This window comes from Topomyia yanbarensis, chromosome 3, assembly GCF_030247195.1.
Source record: "Topomyia yanbarensis strain Yona2022 chromosome 3, ASM3024719v1, whole genome shotgun sequence".
Classification (NCBI taxonomy): Eukaryota; Metazoa; Arthropoda; class Insecta; order Diptera; family Culicidae; genus Topomyia; species Topomyia yanbarensis.
Window position 1 is genome coordinate 167577727 of NC_080672.1, and position 21284 is coordinate 167599010.

At 37.0% G+C, this 21284-nt stretch overlaps 1 protein-coding gene across 2 annotated transcripts; it reads left to right on the forward strand.

The window, feature by feature from the left end:
- Positions 1-541: 541 nt before the first annotated feature.
- LOC131689166 (peroxisome assembly protein 12-B) lies at positions 542-2262 on the forward strand. Of its 2 annotated transcripts, XM_058974072.1 has the most exons (5): positions 542-868; positions 929-1422; positions 1486-1707; positions 1771-1937; positions 2002-2262. In XM_058974072.1, the coding sequence occupies exons 1-4, from the start codon at positions 749-751 to the stop codon at positions 1886-1888; spliced, it is 954 nt and encodes a 317-aa protein (XP_058830055.1). In that variant the 5' UTR covers positions 542-748; the 3' UTR covers positions 1889-1937; positions 2002-2262. The 2 variants fall into 2 exon arrangements, with proteins under 2 accessions (XP_058830055.1, XP_058830054.1); XM_058974071.1 differs by having other exon boundaries at positions 1771-2262.
- Positions 2263-21284: the final 19022 nt, after the last annotated feature.

A 21284-nucleotide genomic window follows, 5' to 3' on the forward strand; every position in this document is an offset into this window, starting at 1 on the left:
TAAGTTTAGAAATAAATATGTATATTACATACCACTGTTTCACTTTATTTAAAAGAATATAAAAAACAACACTCATCAAATGAGAATTGTTTTATATAATAATTGTAATAAATCTTATAAATAATATAAAACAAGTCATAGAGGACAAAACTATTCATATTGAAATTCAAACTCAGTTTCATTAAAAACGTTCGTTTGAAGCAACTAACCTGGGTCAGTTTCTAGGATCTCAATCGAAAACGACATAAGTCTTGAGCGTTTTTTCAAAACGTCATATCTGCAATGAGTTACTCTCTTTGTTTACTTTCTCTTCTGTTAATAATTCGGTCATTTTAACATTTATCCCTCAGCTCTTTGCATAATATGCTAGTTAAAACCACCGTCTTTCGATCTGTACTGTAAAATAAGTGAAAAGTGTTATAGTGACGCCGTAAAAATCGAAAGAGAAAGTATAAACAGAGAGTAACTCATTGCAGATATGATGTTTTGAAAAAACGCTCAAGAAGTGTTAAACACTTGAGTTCAATGTGCAGATTATTTGCAGTGTAGCTGGTGAAAAATAATAAACAAAGACGGCAAAAGCAAATGGGATTGTTTTCAACCAGGAAACAGCATTAGTGTTCGCGAGACAGGCCGACAAGAACTCAATAGATTTGGCTTCACTGTGGGCGCACCTTAAACACAAGGCCTTTGGATTCGAGGTCAAGGTAAAAATGACATAAGTTTGTAAGCAAATCCATTAAGGATAATGGCGGCTAAAGGAGCACATATAACACAAAACATAGAAGCCCGTCCATCCGTGTTTGAAGTCATTGCTGCAGATTCATTAAATTCCACATTCTATCCAGCACTGAAAAGAGTGGCCAATGTAAGCTACTTTCTCATACGAATAATAAACTAAAAGAATTAATCAACTTTGCTTCTTTAGTTTTTGGCTACGATAAAGCCCAACACTTTTGGTTACGTTCTCAGATATTATGACGAAGCATATCTGGTGTTCAATTGTGTAGTTCAAAGCTATTACCTTCGTAACAAAGGGGGATCACTGTCGGAAGTTTTCTATGGACTATCGCGTATTTCGCCGCAAACATTGTGCTTCGATAGCAATGGGAAACAGTGGTCACTCGTTTTCCTAGTCCTTATACCATACTTATCCAACAAGATCGAACAAAAAGTGCAACGATGGAAGGATGATTGCGAAAATAACACATTAATAACGCCAGAGAAACGGTTGCTCGTTCAAATCGTCCCATATTTGAAGGCTTGTTACGAAAGCCTGAAGCTTTTTCAATACATCATATATCTAGCAGGAAAGAGTCATACACATTCACCGGTTTTGCGTTGGTTGAATCTGTCGCTTGCATACCTACCAGAGGAAGACGAGCCATGGATGTTTAAGGATATCCTGTCAGGTCAAGTCAAGTATGGGACGCAATTGACTTAAATCCGATTCACAAGGCAAACAATTAATAATTTAAATTTCAGGTTTGCAACTGTTTTAAGCTCTGTTCTACTAAGAACTTTAGAGTTATCAGCATTCTTTCTGCAATTCATCGAATGGTGGCAAAATGAAGCAAACATGGGAGACCTGTCCAAACTACCAGTACCTGATTCACCACAAGATAACTTATACAGCGAAAAATACAAGAACATGTGCCCTCTCTGCCTTCAAAAATGGATTATCCCAACGGCTGTTTCAGTGTCGGGGTAAATTACTAAATTCTTCAACATTTAGCTATATCTTGCTACAATCTTTTAACCATTTTGTAGGTACGTATACTGCTACCGATGTATTGTGAGCCACATGCAGAAAAAAAATGAATGTCCTGTTACGAAATATCCAGCTACAATTAGCGATCTAACAAGAATTTTCGATGATGACGATTGACCATTTTGTATAGAAACGATGTCATTGGCAATGTAGTAAATTAGTACAGGTTGGTTAAGGTCCTCAAAAACGAGTTTATGTCATGTGATTCTAAATATAACGATTGATTATAGTCAGAAGTCAGTAGAGTTCACATGTGGGACCATATAATCACAGTCACGTCACATACTGACTAGAAGGAAATTTTGACTATATACACGGCATGGAGGACAACCAGGATGTGGGTTGGTGCAGGTTTAAGTTATTTATGTATGCTTGACGATGATGTGTACGATAGAATATGAGGAAATGTAAATCGAGCATTACTATTGTTGGAGGCTCTAAACAAAAAAATCACGTTTTATGCAATAAATATTATGTATAATTAATGATAATTTTTCTGACCTCTCCAGTGAATACCATCTTTCGTCTTTTCGTTTACATCCTTGGCGTAATATTGAAATGGCCTAGAGTAAATCCGCGGCTTCAAAACAATTCGCTGAATTGAAACTGTACTTATTCTTAAAGATTTTAAAGATTAAGGGAACTGGGAGTAAGCCCGACACCCTGGGTAAGCGCGACACCCCACGACTTTTCCCAGATATCAAATTTTAAATCATGCAATAATAATAGGATATTATTAATACGATTATTTTAGGCATTTCGATACACATCGATGCCATATGGGTTCATTAAACGTCAACAAAATAAACAAAACAAGCGAAAGCAAAATTGATGCGTTTTTGGATGTAATTTTTAGTTGAAACATTTTAAGGTTTTAATAATACATTTTAAGCTTTGAAAATGAACTGTTTTTGTGTCACACATTCTACTCTCCATATCGTTATTTGTATGTAGTGAAGATAAGTTTGAGTATTTCAATACTATTAATTGAGCATTTAACAAAAATGTGCGCTGTTGGGGTAAGTCCGAGAGTTTTTAGATGGGGTAAGACCGACACGGTGTTTAGATGATTGGGTTCGTTTTTGATTCGATACAAACGGCTGGGTATATTTGTTGTGTTCAATTATACTATAATTACGTCATGTTAATAATTAAAATACACGGAAACTATGCCTTTTGCATTTATTTATCAGTATTGTCTCAAGCTGACCAAAAAAATTAAGAATTAAATTGAACGTGATTCATAGTTATATTACAAAAAGTATAATCTGAGATTTTGAAATGATATTGATGAAAAGTTTTCATTGACCGTCGGATTGTTGATCAACAGTGTTCCGAAAAATCACAACACGAACCGGATAACTTACTACGAAACGTGCGTCACTTCTAAGTGAATGAATCCTAGTAACAGCGTATATAATCTGCTTGCAGAACAGCTCTTCCTCGTTAGAATGGCTATAGAAGTGGCAATAACGCTCCAAAGAATTATTTGAGAAAACCCGAACCATAATATAAACCATGCGTTAAACATTATTTATTCATAACACCAAGCATTCGAATGCTCTTCCTCTTGCTGCCAGGGTTACCACATATACAGATTATTCTGTATTTTACAGATTTTTCTTGATACTTTACGACCAAGATTCTGTTTGACTAAAATACAGATTTTTGTGTAGATATGTAGTACCCAGCGTATTAGAATTTCGAATAACACTTACAAGGCACCCGGTACAGTTCAGATCATAAGAAACCACTAAACCGTGGAACAAAAGTGCCAAATTTTGATATCATTTGTTCTCCAGACAAAGATTAATTAATTTTTCATTGTCAAAATATTATTTTTTGGGAAGCTTCTAATTAATTTTTGAATACAGATTTTCGATACAGAATTGTTTTCCCGCGATGCAGATTTCCAGATTTTTTTACGAAAAATTACAGATTTTAATGTGGCAACCCTGCTTGCTGCGCTATGAAACTACCGAAAGCATGCGTTTGCATCACACATACTCATATACACATAATTGCACTTTATCACACATACACAATACATTTTTAATGGAAAAGAATGGCCAAAAAGAAAGTTCAAAAGGGGGTCGCTCTTGCCCTTTTGGGGTGTCGGTCTTACCCGCAGAGTTTTAAAAATGTCATTTTTCTCCATTTTTTGGCAACGAACATTTTTTAATTAATTCAATTTTTTGAAACGCTGAAAAAATTATATTTTGATAAGAACCACCTAAACAAGGATTGTGCACAGAAATACAATTTTAGAAGCTTTGTGGAATCTTAGAAAAATTATTGCGTTTAAGGTGTCGGACTTGCCCCGCGGTCCCCTACTGCACTGTGAGGAAGCGATTTGTAAAAAAATAAAATCCAAAACATCAAATCCAAATGCATTTGAGATGCCACACTGCACGGAGGGACGCCGCGCGTGGGAAATGATGGAAATTTCATTTATTTTTTTCATTGAATGAACGATTGCTATACACTCAGGTTTTTTTTACGCGAGGGTTACGTACGCGTAAAAAAACCGCGTTAGCTCAAATGTCCACGTAAAAAAATCGCGTTATTTCAAAAATCTTTTGTTCTTTTGATGATGCTGAAGGGGTTCCCGAGCAAAGTCATATTTTGATATCAACAATCAAATTGAATTCTTATTTTGATATCGGTTTAAATTTTTTCTGAGATTTTGATCTCACTTTGCTTTGCGTTTTTACATTTCTTATAAAAGAAATGTATAGAATTCGCTCAAACTTTCAAGATTTTTTCCGAGGCCCGGAGGGTCGAGTGTTATATACCAATTAACTCAGCTCGACGATTTGGGACAATGTCTGTTTGTGTGTGTGTGAATGTGTGTGTGTGTATCTGTGTGTGTATGTAACGGACAAACTCTCATTCGTGTTTCTTAGCAATGGCTAAACTGATCTTATCCAAACCAATTTTAAATGAAAAAGCCATCAGCCAGACAGAACGCTATTAATTTTTTTTTTTTTTTTTATTCATTTCGTTTATTTGATAGGCACAAATGCGTTAGCTTGGCGGTGCCAAATGCTTTTGTTTTTACATTTTGGATATCTTAAAACTAGGAGGTTACAATGTTGAAATATTTTTTTTACAAAGGAAAAGAAAGTTTACAGCTATCTTAAGACTAGAAATAAGATTCAATATACAAAAGAGGGCCAAAAGATTTTTTTATGAAAAAAATTTAAAACAAGGGATTCACTTTGATATACAAGAGGGGGAGTAATAGTATTTTACGAAATATTTTACGGTTATCTTAAAACTAACAATATAGTTTAGTACACAAAAGGGGGAACAAATATTTATGAGAAATTTCACAGAAATCTTAAAACTAGGGATTCAATTCTATTTACAAGATGGAGGACAAGAGTTTCAATAAAGAGTAAAAATTATAGCTATCTTAAAACTAGGAATACAGAATACTAATTTGAATTTTTTAACTAAAACTTATGCTTGGTCAAGATATTCAAAGGGTGGCTTATTTCCGCATCAGTGTAGCAGCAGTTGTATCAAGGACAGGGGAGAGACAGGGAAAGAAGAGCAAAACTTGCAACTTTCGCTCGAACGGGGGGGGGGGGAGGTGGATCAGCGAAACAAATTTGCGCCTCAGTCTAGTAAGTCGTCGAGTACCGGATTGGCGGATGGTATTCTTCGGACCCGCGAGGAATCCTTCAAAAGTCATCGGACCTCGAGTCGCTCTCGCTTCAGTTTCCTTCTATGCAGGCGTAGTGGTAAGGGCGACGGCGGTTACATAGTGGCACTCTGGAGCTGATCGGTTCCACAAGGCAGGAGGAAACTCTAAAAACGAGAAATAAAAGAGAGGGGCTAAATTACGCTATTAATTTGTTTTTGATTCTGATGTTTAGTTTCCAAGATTTGAATGTTTGAATGTGTAAAAATGGCGTTTTTTGCATTTTTTTCAAATTATCTGCCGAAATTGACAACAAAAATTAACACTTTATATATTGTTGGACAGCTTATACAAATACCTTTCGAACAAGCTGTGGATTGTTGAAATCGGACTATAATCAAAAGGGATATTTAACATTAAATACGGACGAAAGATTTTTCATTCCCCTTTGCCAGAAATATAACAAACATGTAATCTATTATTAACGCCAAAACGGCTAATTTTAGGTCAATAGTATCTTCGGAGAATTTAATGGAGGCAATATGCCCTTTTCTTTGGTATTGTACATTTACTGATTAATCCCCCTACGAGTGAGATATTTTCATAAACTTTCTTAAAAGTGATTGTATTGAAATTATGCTTTCAGCAAATTTGTAGCTCTTACGTTTGCAAATAACTTAACTGAAGACATGAAATATCTATTTTGAATACACTAAGGTTTTTTTTACACGGGGGATACGTACCGTGTAAAAAAAAACCGTGCAAAAAAACCGCGTTAATTGCGAAATCCGTGTAAAAAAAACCGCGTTAATTGCGAAATCCGTGTAAAAAAAAACCGTGTTAATTCAGAAAACCGTGCAAAAAAAAAACCGCGTGATTCCGAAAATCGTGCAAAAAAACCGCGTTACATTCAATGCAAAAGACAGACGATTTTAGGAAAAGGGATGATTTCGGAGTTTTATCAAAAATGTTGTAAGTCCTTTTGAAGGCAAAAGACTTAGACGATTTTTGAACAGGTTTTTTTTTTGCACGGATTATGCAAGTAGCACGGTTTTTGCTTTTTCCAATTCCTTAGGTTTTTGGAAAAGTGGAAACGTCGGATCTTGAGGTTTCCTTTTGTCCCGCACTTTAACAATATGGTTGTTTTCGGTACAGTGTTAACGAGTAGGCACCAAATATCGATGCCTGAGGCCATTTGGAATACCAAGATGACGACTTCCGGTCTAACAGAATTTTCAATAACCCAATCAGTATGCATATTTTCCGAGCGGGCCTAATGAGCGCATGATAGAGATCAATGTCTGAGGCCATTTTGAAATACAACATTGAGACTATCGGCTTCGCGATATTCTGTATAACTCACAACATGGAGTGTTTTGGAACTGGATTGACAAATATGCAGTTGCCAGAGGTCTGGCGTCATTGTAACACCCAAGATGGTTCTGATTATTTAGTATAAATATCCAGCGTAAAACAAAAAGATACATTTATTTTTGTATATTTTGCATTTATAAGATAAGAAAAATTTGCTCATGAATGGATTTACTCGAATTTGAGTTGGTTCGTCTGCTAGAGCTCATCGAGCGAATCTTCATGCGAGACTCAAAGTCGAATCAAAAAGCTGACATAATCAGGGGGAAATAATAAAATCAGGTCTTCGCTGTATTATTAAGGGGGGCGTCTGGTGAAAAGTGCTCAAACCGAAAGTTATTTTGTTTTACGATTTTGAAGGCAAGGGAACAATGCATCTTTTATGTAATGTTAAGCTTTAAATTTGTACGTTTATTCTGTACGAAAAAAATATTTGCACGGCCTTATTCTGCGCGGCATGTGACGTGAGACGACGAAACTCACCTCACTTTACGTGACTTTTCTCACCCGATTCTGAGAGTCGACTCGGATGAGGTGAGATTCCTCATTGCGGTTAAATGGGAGTCTCACATCACCCGAAGTGACTCTTCAGAATTGGGTGAAGTCACGTAGAGTGAGGTGAGATTAGTCGTCTCACGTTACACGCCGCGCAGAATAGGGTTGGCAGCCACGCAGAGCCACACATACGAGCGTTCCAAGAGTAGACGTCCAACCATTTCCACGTCGAGGAGCGCCGCGGTTAACACGATGACTCTTGATAAAATTGTTTGACACAGGAAATTAAGTAAAATTTGTAAAGCTTAGACTTGTAGTTACTCGATGAACCCAAAAAAAAGTTCGAGTTTAGGAAAATGGCTTCATGTAAACCGAAAAATCTTATATTTTTCTGTAAAATTCGTGCACTTTTCTTCAAAATAATAGAGAGAACAATTTTTTCATTCCGTTTTCTGTGGTTCACCGACAGGCTACACATATTGTGCATTTTCATAAAAAAATCAAGTCAATTCTTTAATTAGTTTTTGAGTTATCGTGTTCACCAATTTGAAAAACGCGGTTTCGAAAAAACGCTATTAAATGATACTCCATATCAAATTGCATCACGGAAAAAATGACGTGGAAAACAATCCATTTGGTATTTTCTCTTAAAAATTTGGGTGGAAGTAGTTTAAAGTGTATTGTTCACACTGTATTTTTATCGCTGTCAGTCTTAAGAAAATTGTTGCCGATAGATTGAAATCTGCGTGTGTCACAGCAAATACGCGCGAGGAATGCATGGCTGTTTAAAACAAAAGAAGTTCAGCGTGGTCACCGAGATTGCGGGAGACGATTCTAGAGGCTCAATACTAACAATTAAGCGGATAAAAAAGAAGTCGATTTTTTTGCCCACTACACCAGAAGCACTCTTAAGATGAATGAGATGTACACTAAAGCAGAGATGAAGCTTATAGAGATGCTCGAAGACTGAAGCCAAAAGTTCCAATCGAACCCAAAACAACGGTTCCAAACTAGCAATGTAAACAAATATGGCGGATTTAGGAAGTAATGCGTGGGGAGTATCGAGATTGAAATGAAAAGAAATACATGTCTGCATCCTGCATCATCGATACATTTTTTCTAGTGCAACGAAAAACATGTAGACAGGCTCAGTAACGTATGTAAATCAATGCGTTTCCAAGTTACATGATTAAGTATTGTGGGAAATATTTCAAAAAAGGAATTCGCCAAGCATTCATTCAAACTACAAGTCACTCGCTGTTTACACAATATTCCTGGTTGCCAAAACTAGCAAATAATTTGTAAAACCGTGCAGCCAAATTTACTGTTTTTTTCGCCGCGTGTCTTTATATTTAAAACATCGTCTTGGCACTAAAATAGAAGTCACCATCTTAGATGAAAACATGACTTCCGGAATTGACATCCGGTATCTATTCATTAACGCTATTACAAAAATTCTCACATTGTTGTGGTAATTGAAAATTTTACTAAACCGAAGTAGCCATCTTGATTTTCGAAATGGTCTCAGACATTGATATTTGGCACCTACTCGTCAATCCCGTTCCAAAAATACTCATATTGATTGGGCTTTGGAGAATTCCACAGAACCGGAAGTCGCCATCTTGAATTTCAATATGGCACCAGACATCGATATCTAGCGTCTATTCGTCAATTCCATTCCAAAAATACCCATATTGATTCGATTTTAGAGAATTCCAATGAACCTGAAGTCGCCATCTTGGTTTTCCAAATGGCCTCTGACACTGATCTCTATCATGCGCTCTATTAGGCCCGCTCTGAAAATATGCATGCTGATTGGGTTATAGAGAATTCCACTGAACCGGAAGTCGCCTTCTTGGTTTTTAAAATGGCCTTAAACATCGATATCTGACGACCACTCATCAATCCCGTTCCAAAAATGCCCATATTCATGGGGTTTCAGAGACTTCCACTGGACCGGAAATCGCCATCTTGGTTTTCAAAATGGCCTTAAACGTCGATATCTGACGTTCACTCATCAATTTCGTTCCAAAAATACCCATATTGATGGGGTTTCAGAGAATTCCACTGAACCGGAGATCGCCATCTTGGTTTTCCAAATGGCCTTAAACATCGATATCTGACGTCCACTCATCAATCCCGTTCCAAAAATAGCCATATTGATGGGGTTTCAGAGAATTCCACTGAACCGGAAGTCGCCATCTTGGTTTTCTAAATGGCCTCAGACATGAACATTTGGCATCTACTCGTTAATGCTGTTCCAAAAGCAATCACTTCCACTTTTCCAAAAATCTTCGAAATTCTTTGCATTCAAAAAACTTGGTCAAAAACCGTCTAAGTCTTTTGCCTTCATAAGGATTTTTGCTAAAACCGTGTTAATTGCGAAATCCGCGCAAAAAAAAATTGATCAAAAATCGTCTAAGTTTTTTGCCTCCAAAAGGACTTAGAACATTTTTGCGAAACCCGTGCAAAAAAAATTGCTGAGAAATCGTCTAAGTCTTTTGCCTTTAAAAGGACTTAGAATATTTTTGCGAAAAACCGTGTTAATTGCGAAAACCGCGCAAAAAAAACTTGGTCAAAAACCGTCTAAGTCTTTTGCCTTCATAAGGATTTTTGCTAAAACCGTGTTAATTGCGAAATCCGCGCAAAAAAAATTGATCAAAAATCGTCTAAGTTTTTTGCCTCCAAAAGGACTTAGAACATTTTTGCGAAACCCGTGCAAAAAAAATTGCTGAGAAATCGTCTAAGTCTTTTGCCTTTAAAAGGACTTAGAATATTTTTGCGAAAAACCGTGTTAATTGCGAAAACCGTGCAAAAAAAACCGTGCTAATTGCGAAAACCTTGTAAAAAAAGCCGTGTAAAAAAAACCGTGCAAAAAAAACCGTGTAAAAAAAACCTTAGTGTACTTTAACAGTTATGGCTTGTTGTTTGCGGATTACCCTTTGTCGCCTATTTATTGTTCAACATAGTAATAATCCATTTAAATAAACCAAATATTATTTCGATAAAACGAATTTTCTCTTTCATTTTTCTATCTACAAACGCTAGAAATAACCACCGAACAATTCCAAGTTGTCTGGATGGAACTTGATCACTTATCGGTGCAAAAATTTTCATTTGCGTGAACCTTCTGACTGCAATTTTCTAGCTTATAACCATCGAATCGATCCGGAACATATCTTGGAAAATGACAAGCGAAATAAATAACTACAAGCAACGGCGTTGCCAAGAGAAGGCTTTGGGGTTTAACACCATATCCCCCCCCCCACTCCTCCCCGATCCAAAAAATTTTTGGATTGAAGTTAAAAATCTATTGTTGCTGACTGATTTAATTCAATATTACAATAAGAATTATCTGATTCGTACATTGATAACATGTTGTAAACATCATGAGGACTTTTGAAAAATTGTCGGAATAGGATCCTAATATGCAACTGATCTATTGGTCTTGATTTCACAGTTGTCTAATAACATCAATATCAAATATCTGCCTGAAAACATTCCAATAGAAAATTCCAGAGTTTTGAAATCAATCACAATCCTCAGATTTCCTTTCATATTGAGCTCGCTTTAGAAGAGATGTATTGTAATAAGGGTCTTTATTTAATAGGAAGCGAAGTTGGAATTGATTTAATGTCTATGAAACATAGAACTGCACACCAAAAAATTGCATAACTTCGACTCTAGCTGATCGATTTTGATGAGCATTTGATTTTTGTTTTATGAATAATTATATGAATAGGTCAAATCAATGTTCCAAAACAGTAATTTAAGGTCAAGATAACATCATTTTGAAACCGCCAATTTCGGAGGTTTAGTATCTCCGATGAGTTTTACAAACGCTAAACAGCATATCATTTGATAAACTAATTTTGACGTTATTTTCTCCAAGAAGTATTTATGGAGAATTTACTCAGGTTAATATTCATGTCTACAATAGTTTTTTTTAAATGATAGTCTCAACAAATTCGCTAAAGACACGAACTCTACTATTTTTTGAAAAATTATTGCTCTGTTACTAAAATTACAACTCTGCTACTATTTTTTGAAAAATTAATTCTATATAATTTTACAACTTCAATTACGGTTTCGGAATCATGCCGTTTGGACAGTAAGTTCGATTTTAACCCAAACCGAATTTCTGGCTACGCCGCTGACTTCAAGTAAGTAGAAACAAAGTTGTTCTACATTCGTTCACAAAGAAACTTCTTCGAATACTGAATATCTACTATAATACATTGAAAACCCGATTTTATGAGCCACATATGAACATTAGAGTGGGACACGGTTATATGAAAAAAAAAGATGGGTGGGTAATGTCTGCGACATAACCGGAGAGATGTAGAATACATAAGGAACACGTTCTTCAAATATGTTGATATTCATTGGAATTTTCGGACAAAAGGTGATTTGGGCGAGGAATATTTCAAATTATTCTTTACAAAAATGATGGTGGTCCTGACAAGGACCGTTTTTGTTGGCGTTGTTGGCCTTGGTGGGGAGATGCGCTGGTTTCGATTTTCGTTGGATGCTTCTGACTTCTTACTATTTCCGGGCTTAGCTGTTGTCCAGGAGGTGATTCTGACATGATTGGTGTAGGTGTAGGTCGTCAACCGGTTATAATTTTTCAAGCGTTGTTTACATTTGAAATTAAACCACTGGATCAATTAAAAAAAGTATTGGTCTGTGATATGAAAAGTACGAAATATATCTTCGGGTTTCTGCATTGACGTTTTTGACAAATACAAGATCAATGCATGTGCCTGCAAGTGTAGTTGCTTGTGATGGATCAGAGATCAAACGAAGCTTGAAACATTCATTCATAAAATAAACAAATTTCAAATTCTCTTGTTTTGAAACATCTATGTTGAAGTCGCCTGAAACGACCATTGGAACATTCTGATTTCTAGACTAAATATTCTACATTAAAAGATGGGTGGGTAATGTCTGCGACATAACTGGAGTGTCGTAACTACACTTGTGACGTTAATCCAAATCTAATGATATGCAACGAAATTACGTTTGCATGTGAAATTTTCAAATGATTCGTTATAATTATGGTTAAAAATTCTAATTGGGAATTCTTTTCCATCACCAACTATTTTTCTTTTTTTCGAATCTACAGCATTCTTTGAAAATATTGTTGAAATGTTATTGATGAAAAACTGAAAATGCGTTTGGCAACACTGCTCACTAAATGGATGGTGGGAAGACGCACATTCGTTTTGATTATGCTAGTATTAGTAGCAGGAAAGAATGAAAAGGAACATAGCCCGAAAACGAGCAAGCGAGAGAGCGATAGTAATTCGTATTCGCTCTACTAAACTAAAAAAAGATGGGTGGGTAATGTCTGTGACATAACCGGAGCATCGTGACTTCACTTCGAGACGTTAATTTAAATCTAATGATTTATGCAGTTAATCAAAGGAGGCTGCCAAAAAGTTCGAATAAAAGCACGCGACTAGTGTACTTTGCACGTTCTATATTTTATCAACACTAGAGAGAATCGAAAAAATAATTCAAAGTGTAATAGCAACATGCAATTGTGGCAACACTGGCCATGGGATGGTGGGGAACACGCACATTCGTTTAATTTATGATGTATTAGCAGCAGAAAGGAATGGAAAAGCAGTGCGCGAAAACGAGCGAGGATAATTTAAATTCTCTTTCTATCCACATATCGTATTTCTAACCTACTTGCTGAAAATTGTTAAACACCTCAAATGGATATTTCAGTTTAACTCTTATTAGAACACAATTAATTGGTCCTGAAAAGAACCGTTTATTGTTTTATTGCGGGAGCATAATTCAGACGCACTCCCCGCGACACGGTGAGCCAGTTTAATATATTTGGCCTGAAAGTTATGCGTTTGGTGCAGTATTTTGCATTCTCGAACAAACCAGGCGCACTATTTTGCATTCTCGAACCAGTAGGCATCGTTGGCTTCTCGGGGCATCATTACGACTGAGGTTTGTAAGCGTAGCTCGACTTTGCAGTCCTGTACAATCTCACGAACCAGACGCTGGAACGATAGCCTACAGATTAGTTGCCCTTTAGTTGGGGCGAAATTCTTGCAGGGCGACAGTTCCGATGAGTCACCAGTAGCTGGGGCACTGTTTCCGTCCATCGCCATTGCCAACTGCTTTCCTTCGGTGGACTGGCTGCTTGCTAGTGCTTGAACGAATACGAATGATGAGAAAAACCGACTGACCAATATTCATATATAAACACACGAGAAAGCACTACTATCGCTCTCTCGCTCGTTTTCGTTCCATTCCTGCGCCTTTCCTTTCCGTTCGGCTACCAATACTAGCATAACCAAAACGAATATTCTGTCTTTCCATCGCCTTCAATGTAGTGGCCAGTGCTAGCAAACTTGCATGTTCAGTTTTTCAATAACAACATTCAAACAATATTTTCAAAGAATGTTACAGATTTGAAAAGAAGGAAGGAAAATATTTTCACAAATTTAAATTCTTTTGTGTTATTTGTTAGCGCTGATAAAGGCTATTTAGTTTGCTACTAGCAAGGAGCTGCACAAACAAATCGATTTATGCAGTTAATCAACGGAGGCTGCCAAAAAGTTCGAATAAAAGCATGCGACTAGTGTACTTTGCACGTTCTATATTTTATCAATACTAGAGAGGATCGATAAAATAATTCAAAGTGTAATAGCAACATGCAATTGTGGCAACACTGGCCATGAGATGGTGGGGGAACATGCACATTCGTTTAAGTTATGATGGTATTAGCAGCAGAAAGGAATGGAAAAGCAGTGCACGAAAACGAGCGAGAGAGGATAATTTAAATTCTCTTTCTTTCGTTCCACACATCGTATTTCTTATATAGACGCTGGAACGATAGCCTACAGATTAGTTGCCCTTTAGTTGGGGCGAAATTCTTGCAGGGCGACAGTTCCGATGAGTCACCAGTAGCTGGGGCACTTTTTCGGACCGTCGTCATTGCCAACTGCTTTACTTCGGTGGACTGGCTGCTTGCTAGTACTTGAACGAATACGAATGAGAAAAACCGACCGACAGATATTTATATAATCGCGCTAATATGCACTACTATCGCTTTCTCGCTCGTTCTCGTGCCGTGCGTGAGCCTTTCCTTTCCGTCCGGCTTCTAATGGCCTAACCAAAGGAGTATGCCGTCTTTCCCCCACTAACTGCTCTCGTCAAGCAACCAAATACGAATAATCATAAAACAAACATGTAGTGGACCTATATATAAACTTTTCATTATTTTATTGTTCGGTTGGTCCACCATTTTGACGGCTCTGTGCGGGATGGGCTGAAAATTTTCACTTTTCCGAGTCGTTTTCGAAAGATTTTTCAAAACACAATTTTTTGTTATTAGTGCATGTTATACATACTTAAAATTTTAATACAGCATAGAGGAACATATTTTCAACAAATTGACCTAAAAATCAAATCATTCTGTTAAGTATGATAAAAGTTATTAACGTTCAAAATCTGACGCGGTGCCGCAGCCGATATTTTGAAACGGGACCCCTATATTGAAAGCTTAAATGTATTCTACATTAAAAATAAAATTTTGCTCCGAGTAACTTTTTGGGTCCCATTTAGCTCCCAGAACAACTCTGCAAAGTTTGAGCTCGATCGGTGAAACTATATTTCTGCGCCCACGGTTTAAAGTTTACATGAGATTTCGTATGGGGAAATCGTCTTTTGCAAAATAATTCTTCCAAGAGTCGCCCGTTACCTCCTAAAAATAAAAAGATGTCTGATCTTTGTAGGAAATTTGTCAACGAAATAAAGTCTCGAAAACTGAGAAACGATTTGACGCTTGTGAAAAAAGTTATTAAGCCAAAATCGACTGATGCTCTGAAGATTGTTGAAAATTTCAATTTTCATAGCATCACTGCTACTGACGATCGAATTGTATACAAAAATTTTAACTTTCACTTATTCCTTATACTTTCCTTATAGTACATTTTTGGTGTAGAACCGGTCTGATCGGCATTCCGCCCTAGGCCAAAAATCCGTGCCCCCTCAACCCATATTTTAACTAGGACGAATAAGCGCATGGGCGCCATTTAAACACCTTTTTTAAAATGAAAATAATTATTTAGTATCATTTAGTATCATTATTATTATTATTGGTTGTAATGCATTCTTACCTTTGCGTTTCCATAATTTACCTTGAGGCTGATATTTACCGCTTATTGCTATATCATATTCCTTTGCCATTGTAAATCTCCTCTTTAGATTTCAGATTTTAAATTTTTTTCCTCTTTGTTAGTCTTTTTTCCGTTCTGTTAATAAGCTTCTTCTGTGTCCACGATTTTATGAATTATTCCGCTCGTACATGAAAGAGAGATTAGTAGATACGAAGATTTCTTTAATGAATATTTCTTTTATGGGACTGTAAATGTGAACTCTTCTAGAATGTTTAAGTTGATTTGTACCAAGTTGTTAATATGATATCTGGTTGATAGCATGAATTCATTTTTTTAGGGTCGCTAGCCGTGCATTGAAGAATGCATAAAACTCTGAAGAATGCATAAAACTCTGAACCCCTTCGAGTCCAGTCCGTCATCTGTCCGTCTCGTCCTGTCGTGTCTGGGGCTTCCAGGTTACATGCATTCGCCAGACGAGACTAGCTTATGTCAGCATAATTGTGCACTGGTTTCGTAGAATCGAGGCGATCATCGAAATGATAGATCCTACGAGTGAATGCACTTGGCATGTTTACATGTGTATGGGAAGTGTTGCGTGTTGAGATATGTGTGGTACCTGTAAATAATATGTTAATACAAATATGCATGATGTTAAAATAAGACATGTGTAATATGCTACTTGCAGTTTGTTGTTCGTTCCTACTTATCTGATTCAATTGTGTATGAAAGTACATCTCAATTTTTCTAAAACCTGGCGACGTCTGATGGCAGCGAATAGTCATTGTTGACAGCAATGTTGCCCTTTTATGTTAAATTAACTCGGAGAAGTCATCAGATGAATATGACGCATGAGACCGAAAATAAATAAAATAAAATGAAATAAAGAGTAGAGTTAGTACTGTTATTGAATATTAATTGAACAACACACATGTACCATGCAATAAAACTACTTGGAATCGTCTAAATGCCAGAAAATGATATATATTTACTATTAACGACAATTGCATTCCGTTAGAAATTTCTCATACTATGCTGGACGGGAATGGATGATTGACGTGCGTCGGTAGATTAATCGCACCTTCATTTATCTAATCGGAATGAATCGAATCGAATGCACGAATTGAACACCAGTAAAAAGTGACCAACGAATCCCAAGAAAGATCACCCACTATTCCATCATATAAGCCAGTTCTGCATCCATTCCCTGGTCCATATGTCACAAATAATCAGACGCCCACATACACAGACAGACACACGACTAGCACACAATTGTACACTAGTACCAAAAACTACAATTATTACAACACAACACAACTAATAGGGTTCTACTGTTATTTTTTTAATGCGCCTGTGCACGTTGACGAGGTCGACCGATAAATCGACACACAATGACTTCCACTGCGAGCCGTGCTCACAAAGACTGCCGTTGAGCTGTTGAACAATGTCTGCAAACACAACAGACAGAAAAAGTCAATCAACGGCGACCCGCCAATCGGCCACGCCAGTGTGCATAGACTCTTAGTTGACTGTTAGTTTGGGCTGGAGCAGAGTATGAAAAAACACAAAACATAAAAAACACCCATAAGCCCTCTCGGTCTCCTCGATGCACCACTATCGAGGCGTAATGCAATAACCATCTTAAAGCAGTTCTCTGCCAAAGCTTCTTTAAAAACTGACGCTGAAATATGCTTGAAGATGTTTGCAATACCGTCAAACCCGTCAACCTAGGGGAGGGCACAAAAATTTTAACTTTCACTTATTATGTACAAAAGAAGCCTCAATTTATCCTTCAAAACTCTTGTGAAGGTACAAATAATTGATTTAGACACATTAAGAGAAGATCAAAACAAAATTTTATATAATTGGACAACCAACAGCAGTGGTGCTAGAATAAATCAATGTTTAATCAATCGTCAGATCATCAATCGGTTTCTGCTTAATAACATTTTTCTCAAGCATCAGATCGTTTCGTGGTCTTCGAGACTTTGTTTCTTTGTTAAACTTCCTGTAAAAGCCACCTATTGATTTATTTTTCGGAAGCAATGGGCGACCTCCGGAGGAATTGTTTTGTGAAAATTAACTACATACAAATCAAACATACAAAATCCGATGTAAACTTTAAACAGTGGGCGCAAAAATATAGACTGAATTCGACCAAATTCTTTCTTGAGCATGTTTTCCTTACCATGAAGGTGCAAATATGCAAAAAAGCTAATTTCTTTTTAATTTTACTCTAGAAAACCCCTTCAAGAGAAATTTATATTAAATAATCAGAAATAGTTATCAGACTACATCAAAGGACGGGAAGAATATTTTAACAGCTTCAGCTTATTATGAAGAAAAAGAAAAATTGCCCGATTTAGTCAATGTCCCCATTTTGTCAGCCTAAAATACACCATGAGACCGATAAAAACGGGTTTTTACTGTATGTATTATTCACTGTGTCCCACATTAATACGTGCATCCCATTTTTGGTTTTTTTATTACATCTAACAATTTTTGGTAGTTTTCAAGGGGTTATTGTATCGACTTTTTCCGAAATTTGGCGAGCCTATTCCAATTCGTATACCTATTAATTGGTATATCTAAGGGTTTATATGGTGCAGATAGAGAAAATACTGAAATTTTCAGCTTTTTTTGCTACACAATATTACGAAAGCTTATTAAACAACTTTCCCTAATAAGTTTGTGAAGATTATAAACTATTTGAAATTTTTTAATAGTTTTATTTTTTTATTAAGTCGTGATTTTTTAATAATTAGTGACAGTCTCTTCACATCGTAGTATATTGGCTCTGAATTAGACCCGCTGGTGCCCTGAGACGATTTCGCTAGATTTTCAGAGCATTGTGCACCCAGTGCATTAACGCAAGTGACTGAAGGTTGCCGAAAAGCTTCGTGAAAATGAAAATTCCAGTAATGGTGATTATTTTCCCAAACGGTTCGGTTTCGAGGGGTTTTTATTTGTTCTTTGGTATTAGGATTAGCGATAATAATTCAAATCAAGGATACTATTGGGAAGTCACTTTTAGAAAAAGTCGATGCAAAGTTTGAAAGTTTGAACTATGCACGCATGCACTTCAGAGGTAGCGTGCTATCAGGAGCTGCGAATTCATTTCTTAGCGCTCAGTCGTGTTGGAAATTTGAGTAAACGCTATCGAGAGTATAAACTACAAATCGATTAAAAAATTGTTTTTTTTTTGGCTCAGCACAATATTCAACCCCTTTAGGAAAATTCAGTTTCCCACCACAATGCATTGATTGAGGATTTTAAATATTTTATTAACAGAGCATTAGCAATAATTCGTTTGTATGTCTATTTCATGGGCAATTTTTTCGCTTTCCCATTGATTTGGTTTGAGATTTCTAGCACTGATGTTGTCCTATGCTGATTTGAGCGATTCTCTGAGTTCTGCCGCTATCCCATGTAGTATGTGTTATCAAAAACATCGCGAAACATCAAGTTCTAAATATTCTCAATCGATTTAGCATCCGAAGAGAGTGATATGAGTTATAAGAAATGTATCATCACACTGTTAGGTAGATTAAAAGCGCTTTTAGAAAAAAAAAAAAAAAGATTGTTTCTATTTCTTTGGCAAACATCAAATTGATTACTTATTTTGATTCTATTGAAATATTTCAACATCTCAACGAGTTTTCAATTTGCTTTCACTGATAGCATAAATAGTTTTCTATTCGATGTCATGGGGCAATGTTTCTGCTTTCGATTTTGATCTTTTAACCATTAACACGACCAAAACGATAGCAACCTGAGTAATCATTACATACTACATCACAAGAGTTTAGTTCTCAATTTGATATCAGGCTCTGCTCGGGTTGTTGCGGCCTGTCTCCAGTGTGAAGACTTTCCCACACCATCCAACAGCACCGTTATGGTTGTTTCCTATCCCACTGGTTTAGCGGATATAAAGGCGGTAGATTGTCCATTTATTCTACGTGTCACATTTCAGATCAATATTGTATGGTGAGGTGGTGCAGTCATCGTTTAATATCAGCCCCACCCCACACGGGTGTCAGGCCATTTGACATAAGCCCGTTTGACATACAGTCGTTTGGCATAAGACATTTGGCATAGTCAACTGGCATAATTGTCATTTGGCGTAATAGCCATTTGGCATAAGGGTCATTTGGCATAAGTACGAGAAGGAAAGCGGCTTAGCTACATTAGACGGTGGCAAATATTTTTTTATTTATAGCGTTGGAAGCGACGATACATCGCAAGCAAACCTGTAATCCACTCGTTTGCCCGGATTACTCAAACATAGGGGCTACAGCTAGTTTACGTTCAACTAAGCGGTAGCGAAGTCGGACAGCATGGCGTAGCCACATTAGGTGGTGGCGAGCATTTTTAAATTTATTTATAGAGTTGGAAGCGGCAGTACTTCGCAAGCTAACCTGTAATCGCAACATGATTTTCTTGATTTTGTAAAGTATTCGTTTCAGTGCAGTGATTATGCCAAATAACCATTATGCCAAACGATCTTTATGCCAAATGACTTATACCAAACGACCATTATGCCAAATGACCGTGCAACAGAGCGACCTTACGGTGGCCACTGGTTTAATATTTGTTCTGTATAGACACTTTGCACTGTTTGTTTCGCCCGGTTCTTCTTCCGATAGTGCTTGGTCCGAAGGGTGGTTGTGGTGTGGTTCGCTATTACTGAGTGCTTTTGAGTGTCTTCAGTATTGTATTTTCGATCCTTCTCAAGGAGTTACGATTTTGCTTTAGTATCGTTGACACTTTCAGTGAGTACTTGACTACAGGGGTGATTAGGGCATGATACAGTCTCTTAACTATCGACCATCCAAAGGAAGTTGCATAAGCTGTGAAAAGCTTTATACGCCTTTTTTATGGGTTTGGCGGTGGTTTCTCTTCTTGAGAGGGAGCTGGTTATGGATACCCCGAGGTATCTCATTTTTTGATAGCTTGTATCTACCAAAATGTTGCATTTCGTCTTTGCTGGTGTTGTTTACATTGAACGGGTCTCGAAACATGACTTTTGATTTGGTTTCGTTAATATCGAGGCCTATGGAGTGAAGCAATGGCTCCAGCACTGCGATCATTCTCTCCACTTCTATCCTGCTGCATACAAATATGAGGTCGGCCGTCAGCATACGCTAATATTAGTGGGATGGCTATCTCTGCTGCATGTTCCATTTTATTTCTGGGATGAATTCCTTCAAAGTCTGCAACACATGGTGCAGCTTCAAAATGAATATGCCCAATCATCCCTGTTTATCCCCTTCGTTTTGTGAATCGACTGTGTTCTTTGTTCTTTTATTATCCTGTTTGTGAGAACTTCCGAAACTCCCATCGAAGTCAGAATGGTTACCGCTTTTGCTATGTCAATTTTATCGAAAGCCTGTTTTAAATCCACTATTATTGTTTGTTTTTCTTTGCGCCATCGATGAACTTCTGCCCTGTTGAAATGCCATCTGGTAGGCTGGGACTTGTGGGAGTTGTTCTTATAATCGTTTCAGAAGGATTTTTTCATATAGTTTGTAGGGTATTGAACACAGAGTATACTGTTTGAAATCGTTCGTGCTTTATGGTCATGTTAGATTTGTGTTATTAGTTGCAGTAGTTTTGTCTATCATTCCCTCGGATCATTAGTGGCAGTAGTTTGTCTATCAATTCCATCCAATCTTGGCGCCGTATTATTACGCATGTTCATCAGCGTGTTTACTATTTCATTTCTTGTTGGATCTGGACCTTGTGTTCTCCCGTCTGTTTCCGCACATTGCGCTTGCCCCTAAAATTTCAGTTCCCAGTCTATGGTATGGATGAATTTTCCCTGCTTGGATTCTTTCTTTCTACGGTGAGCTTT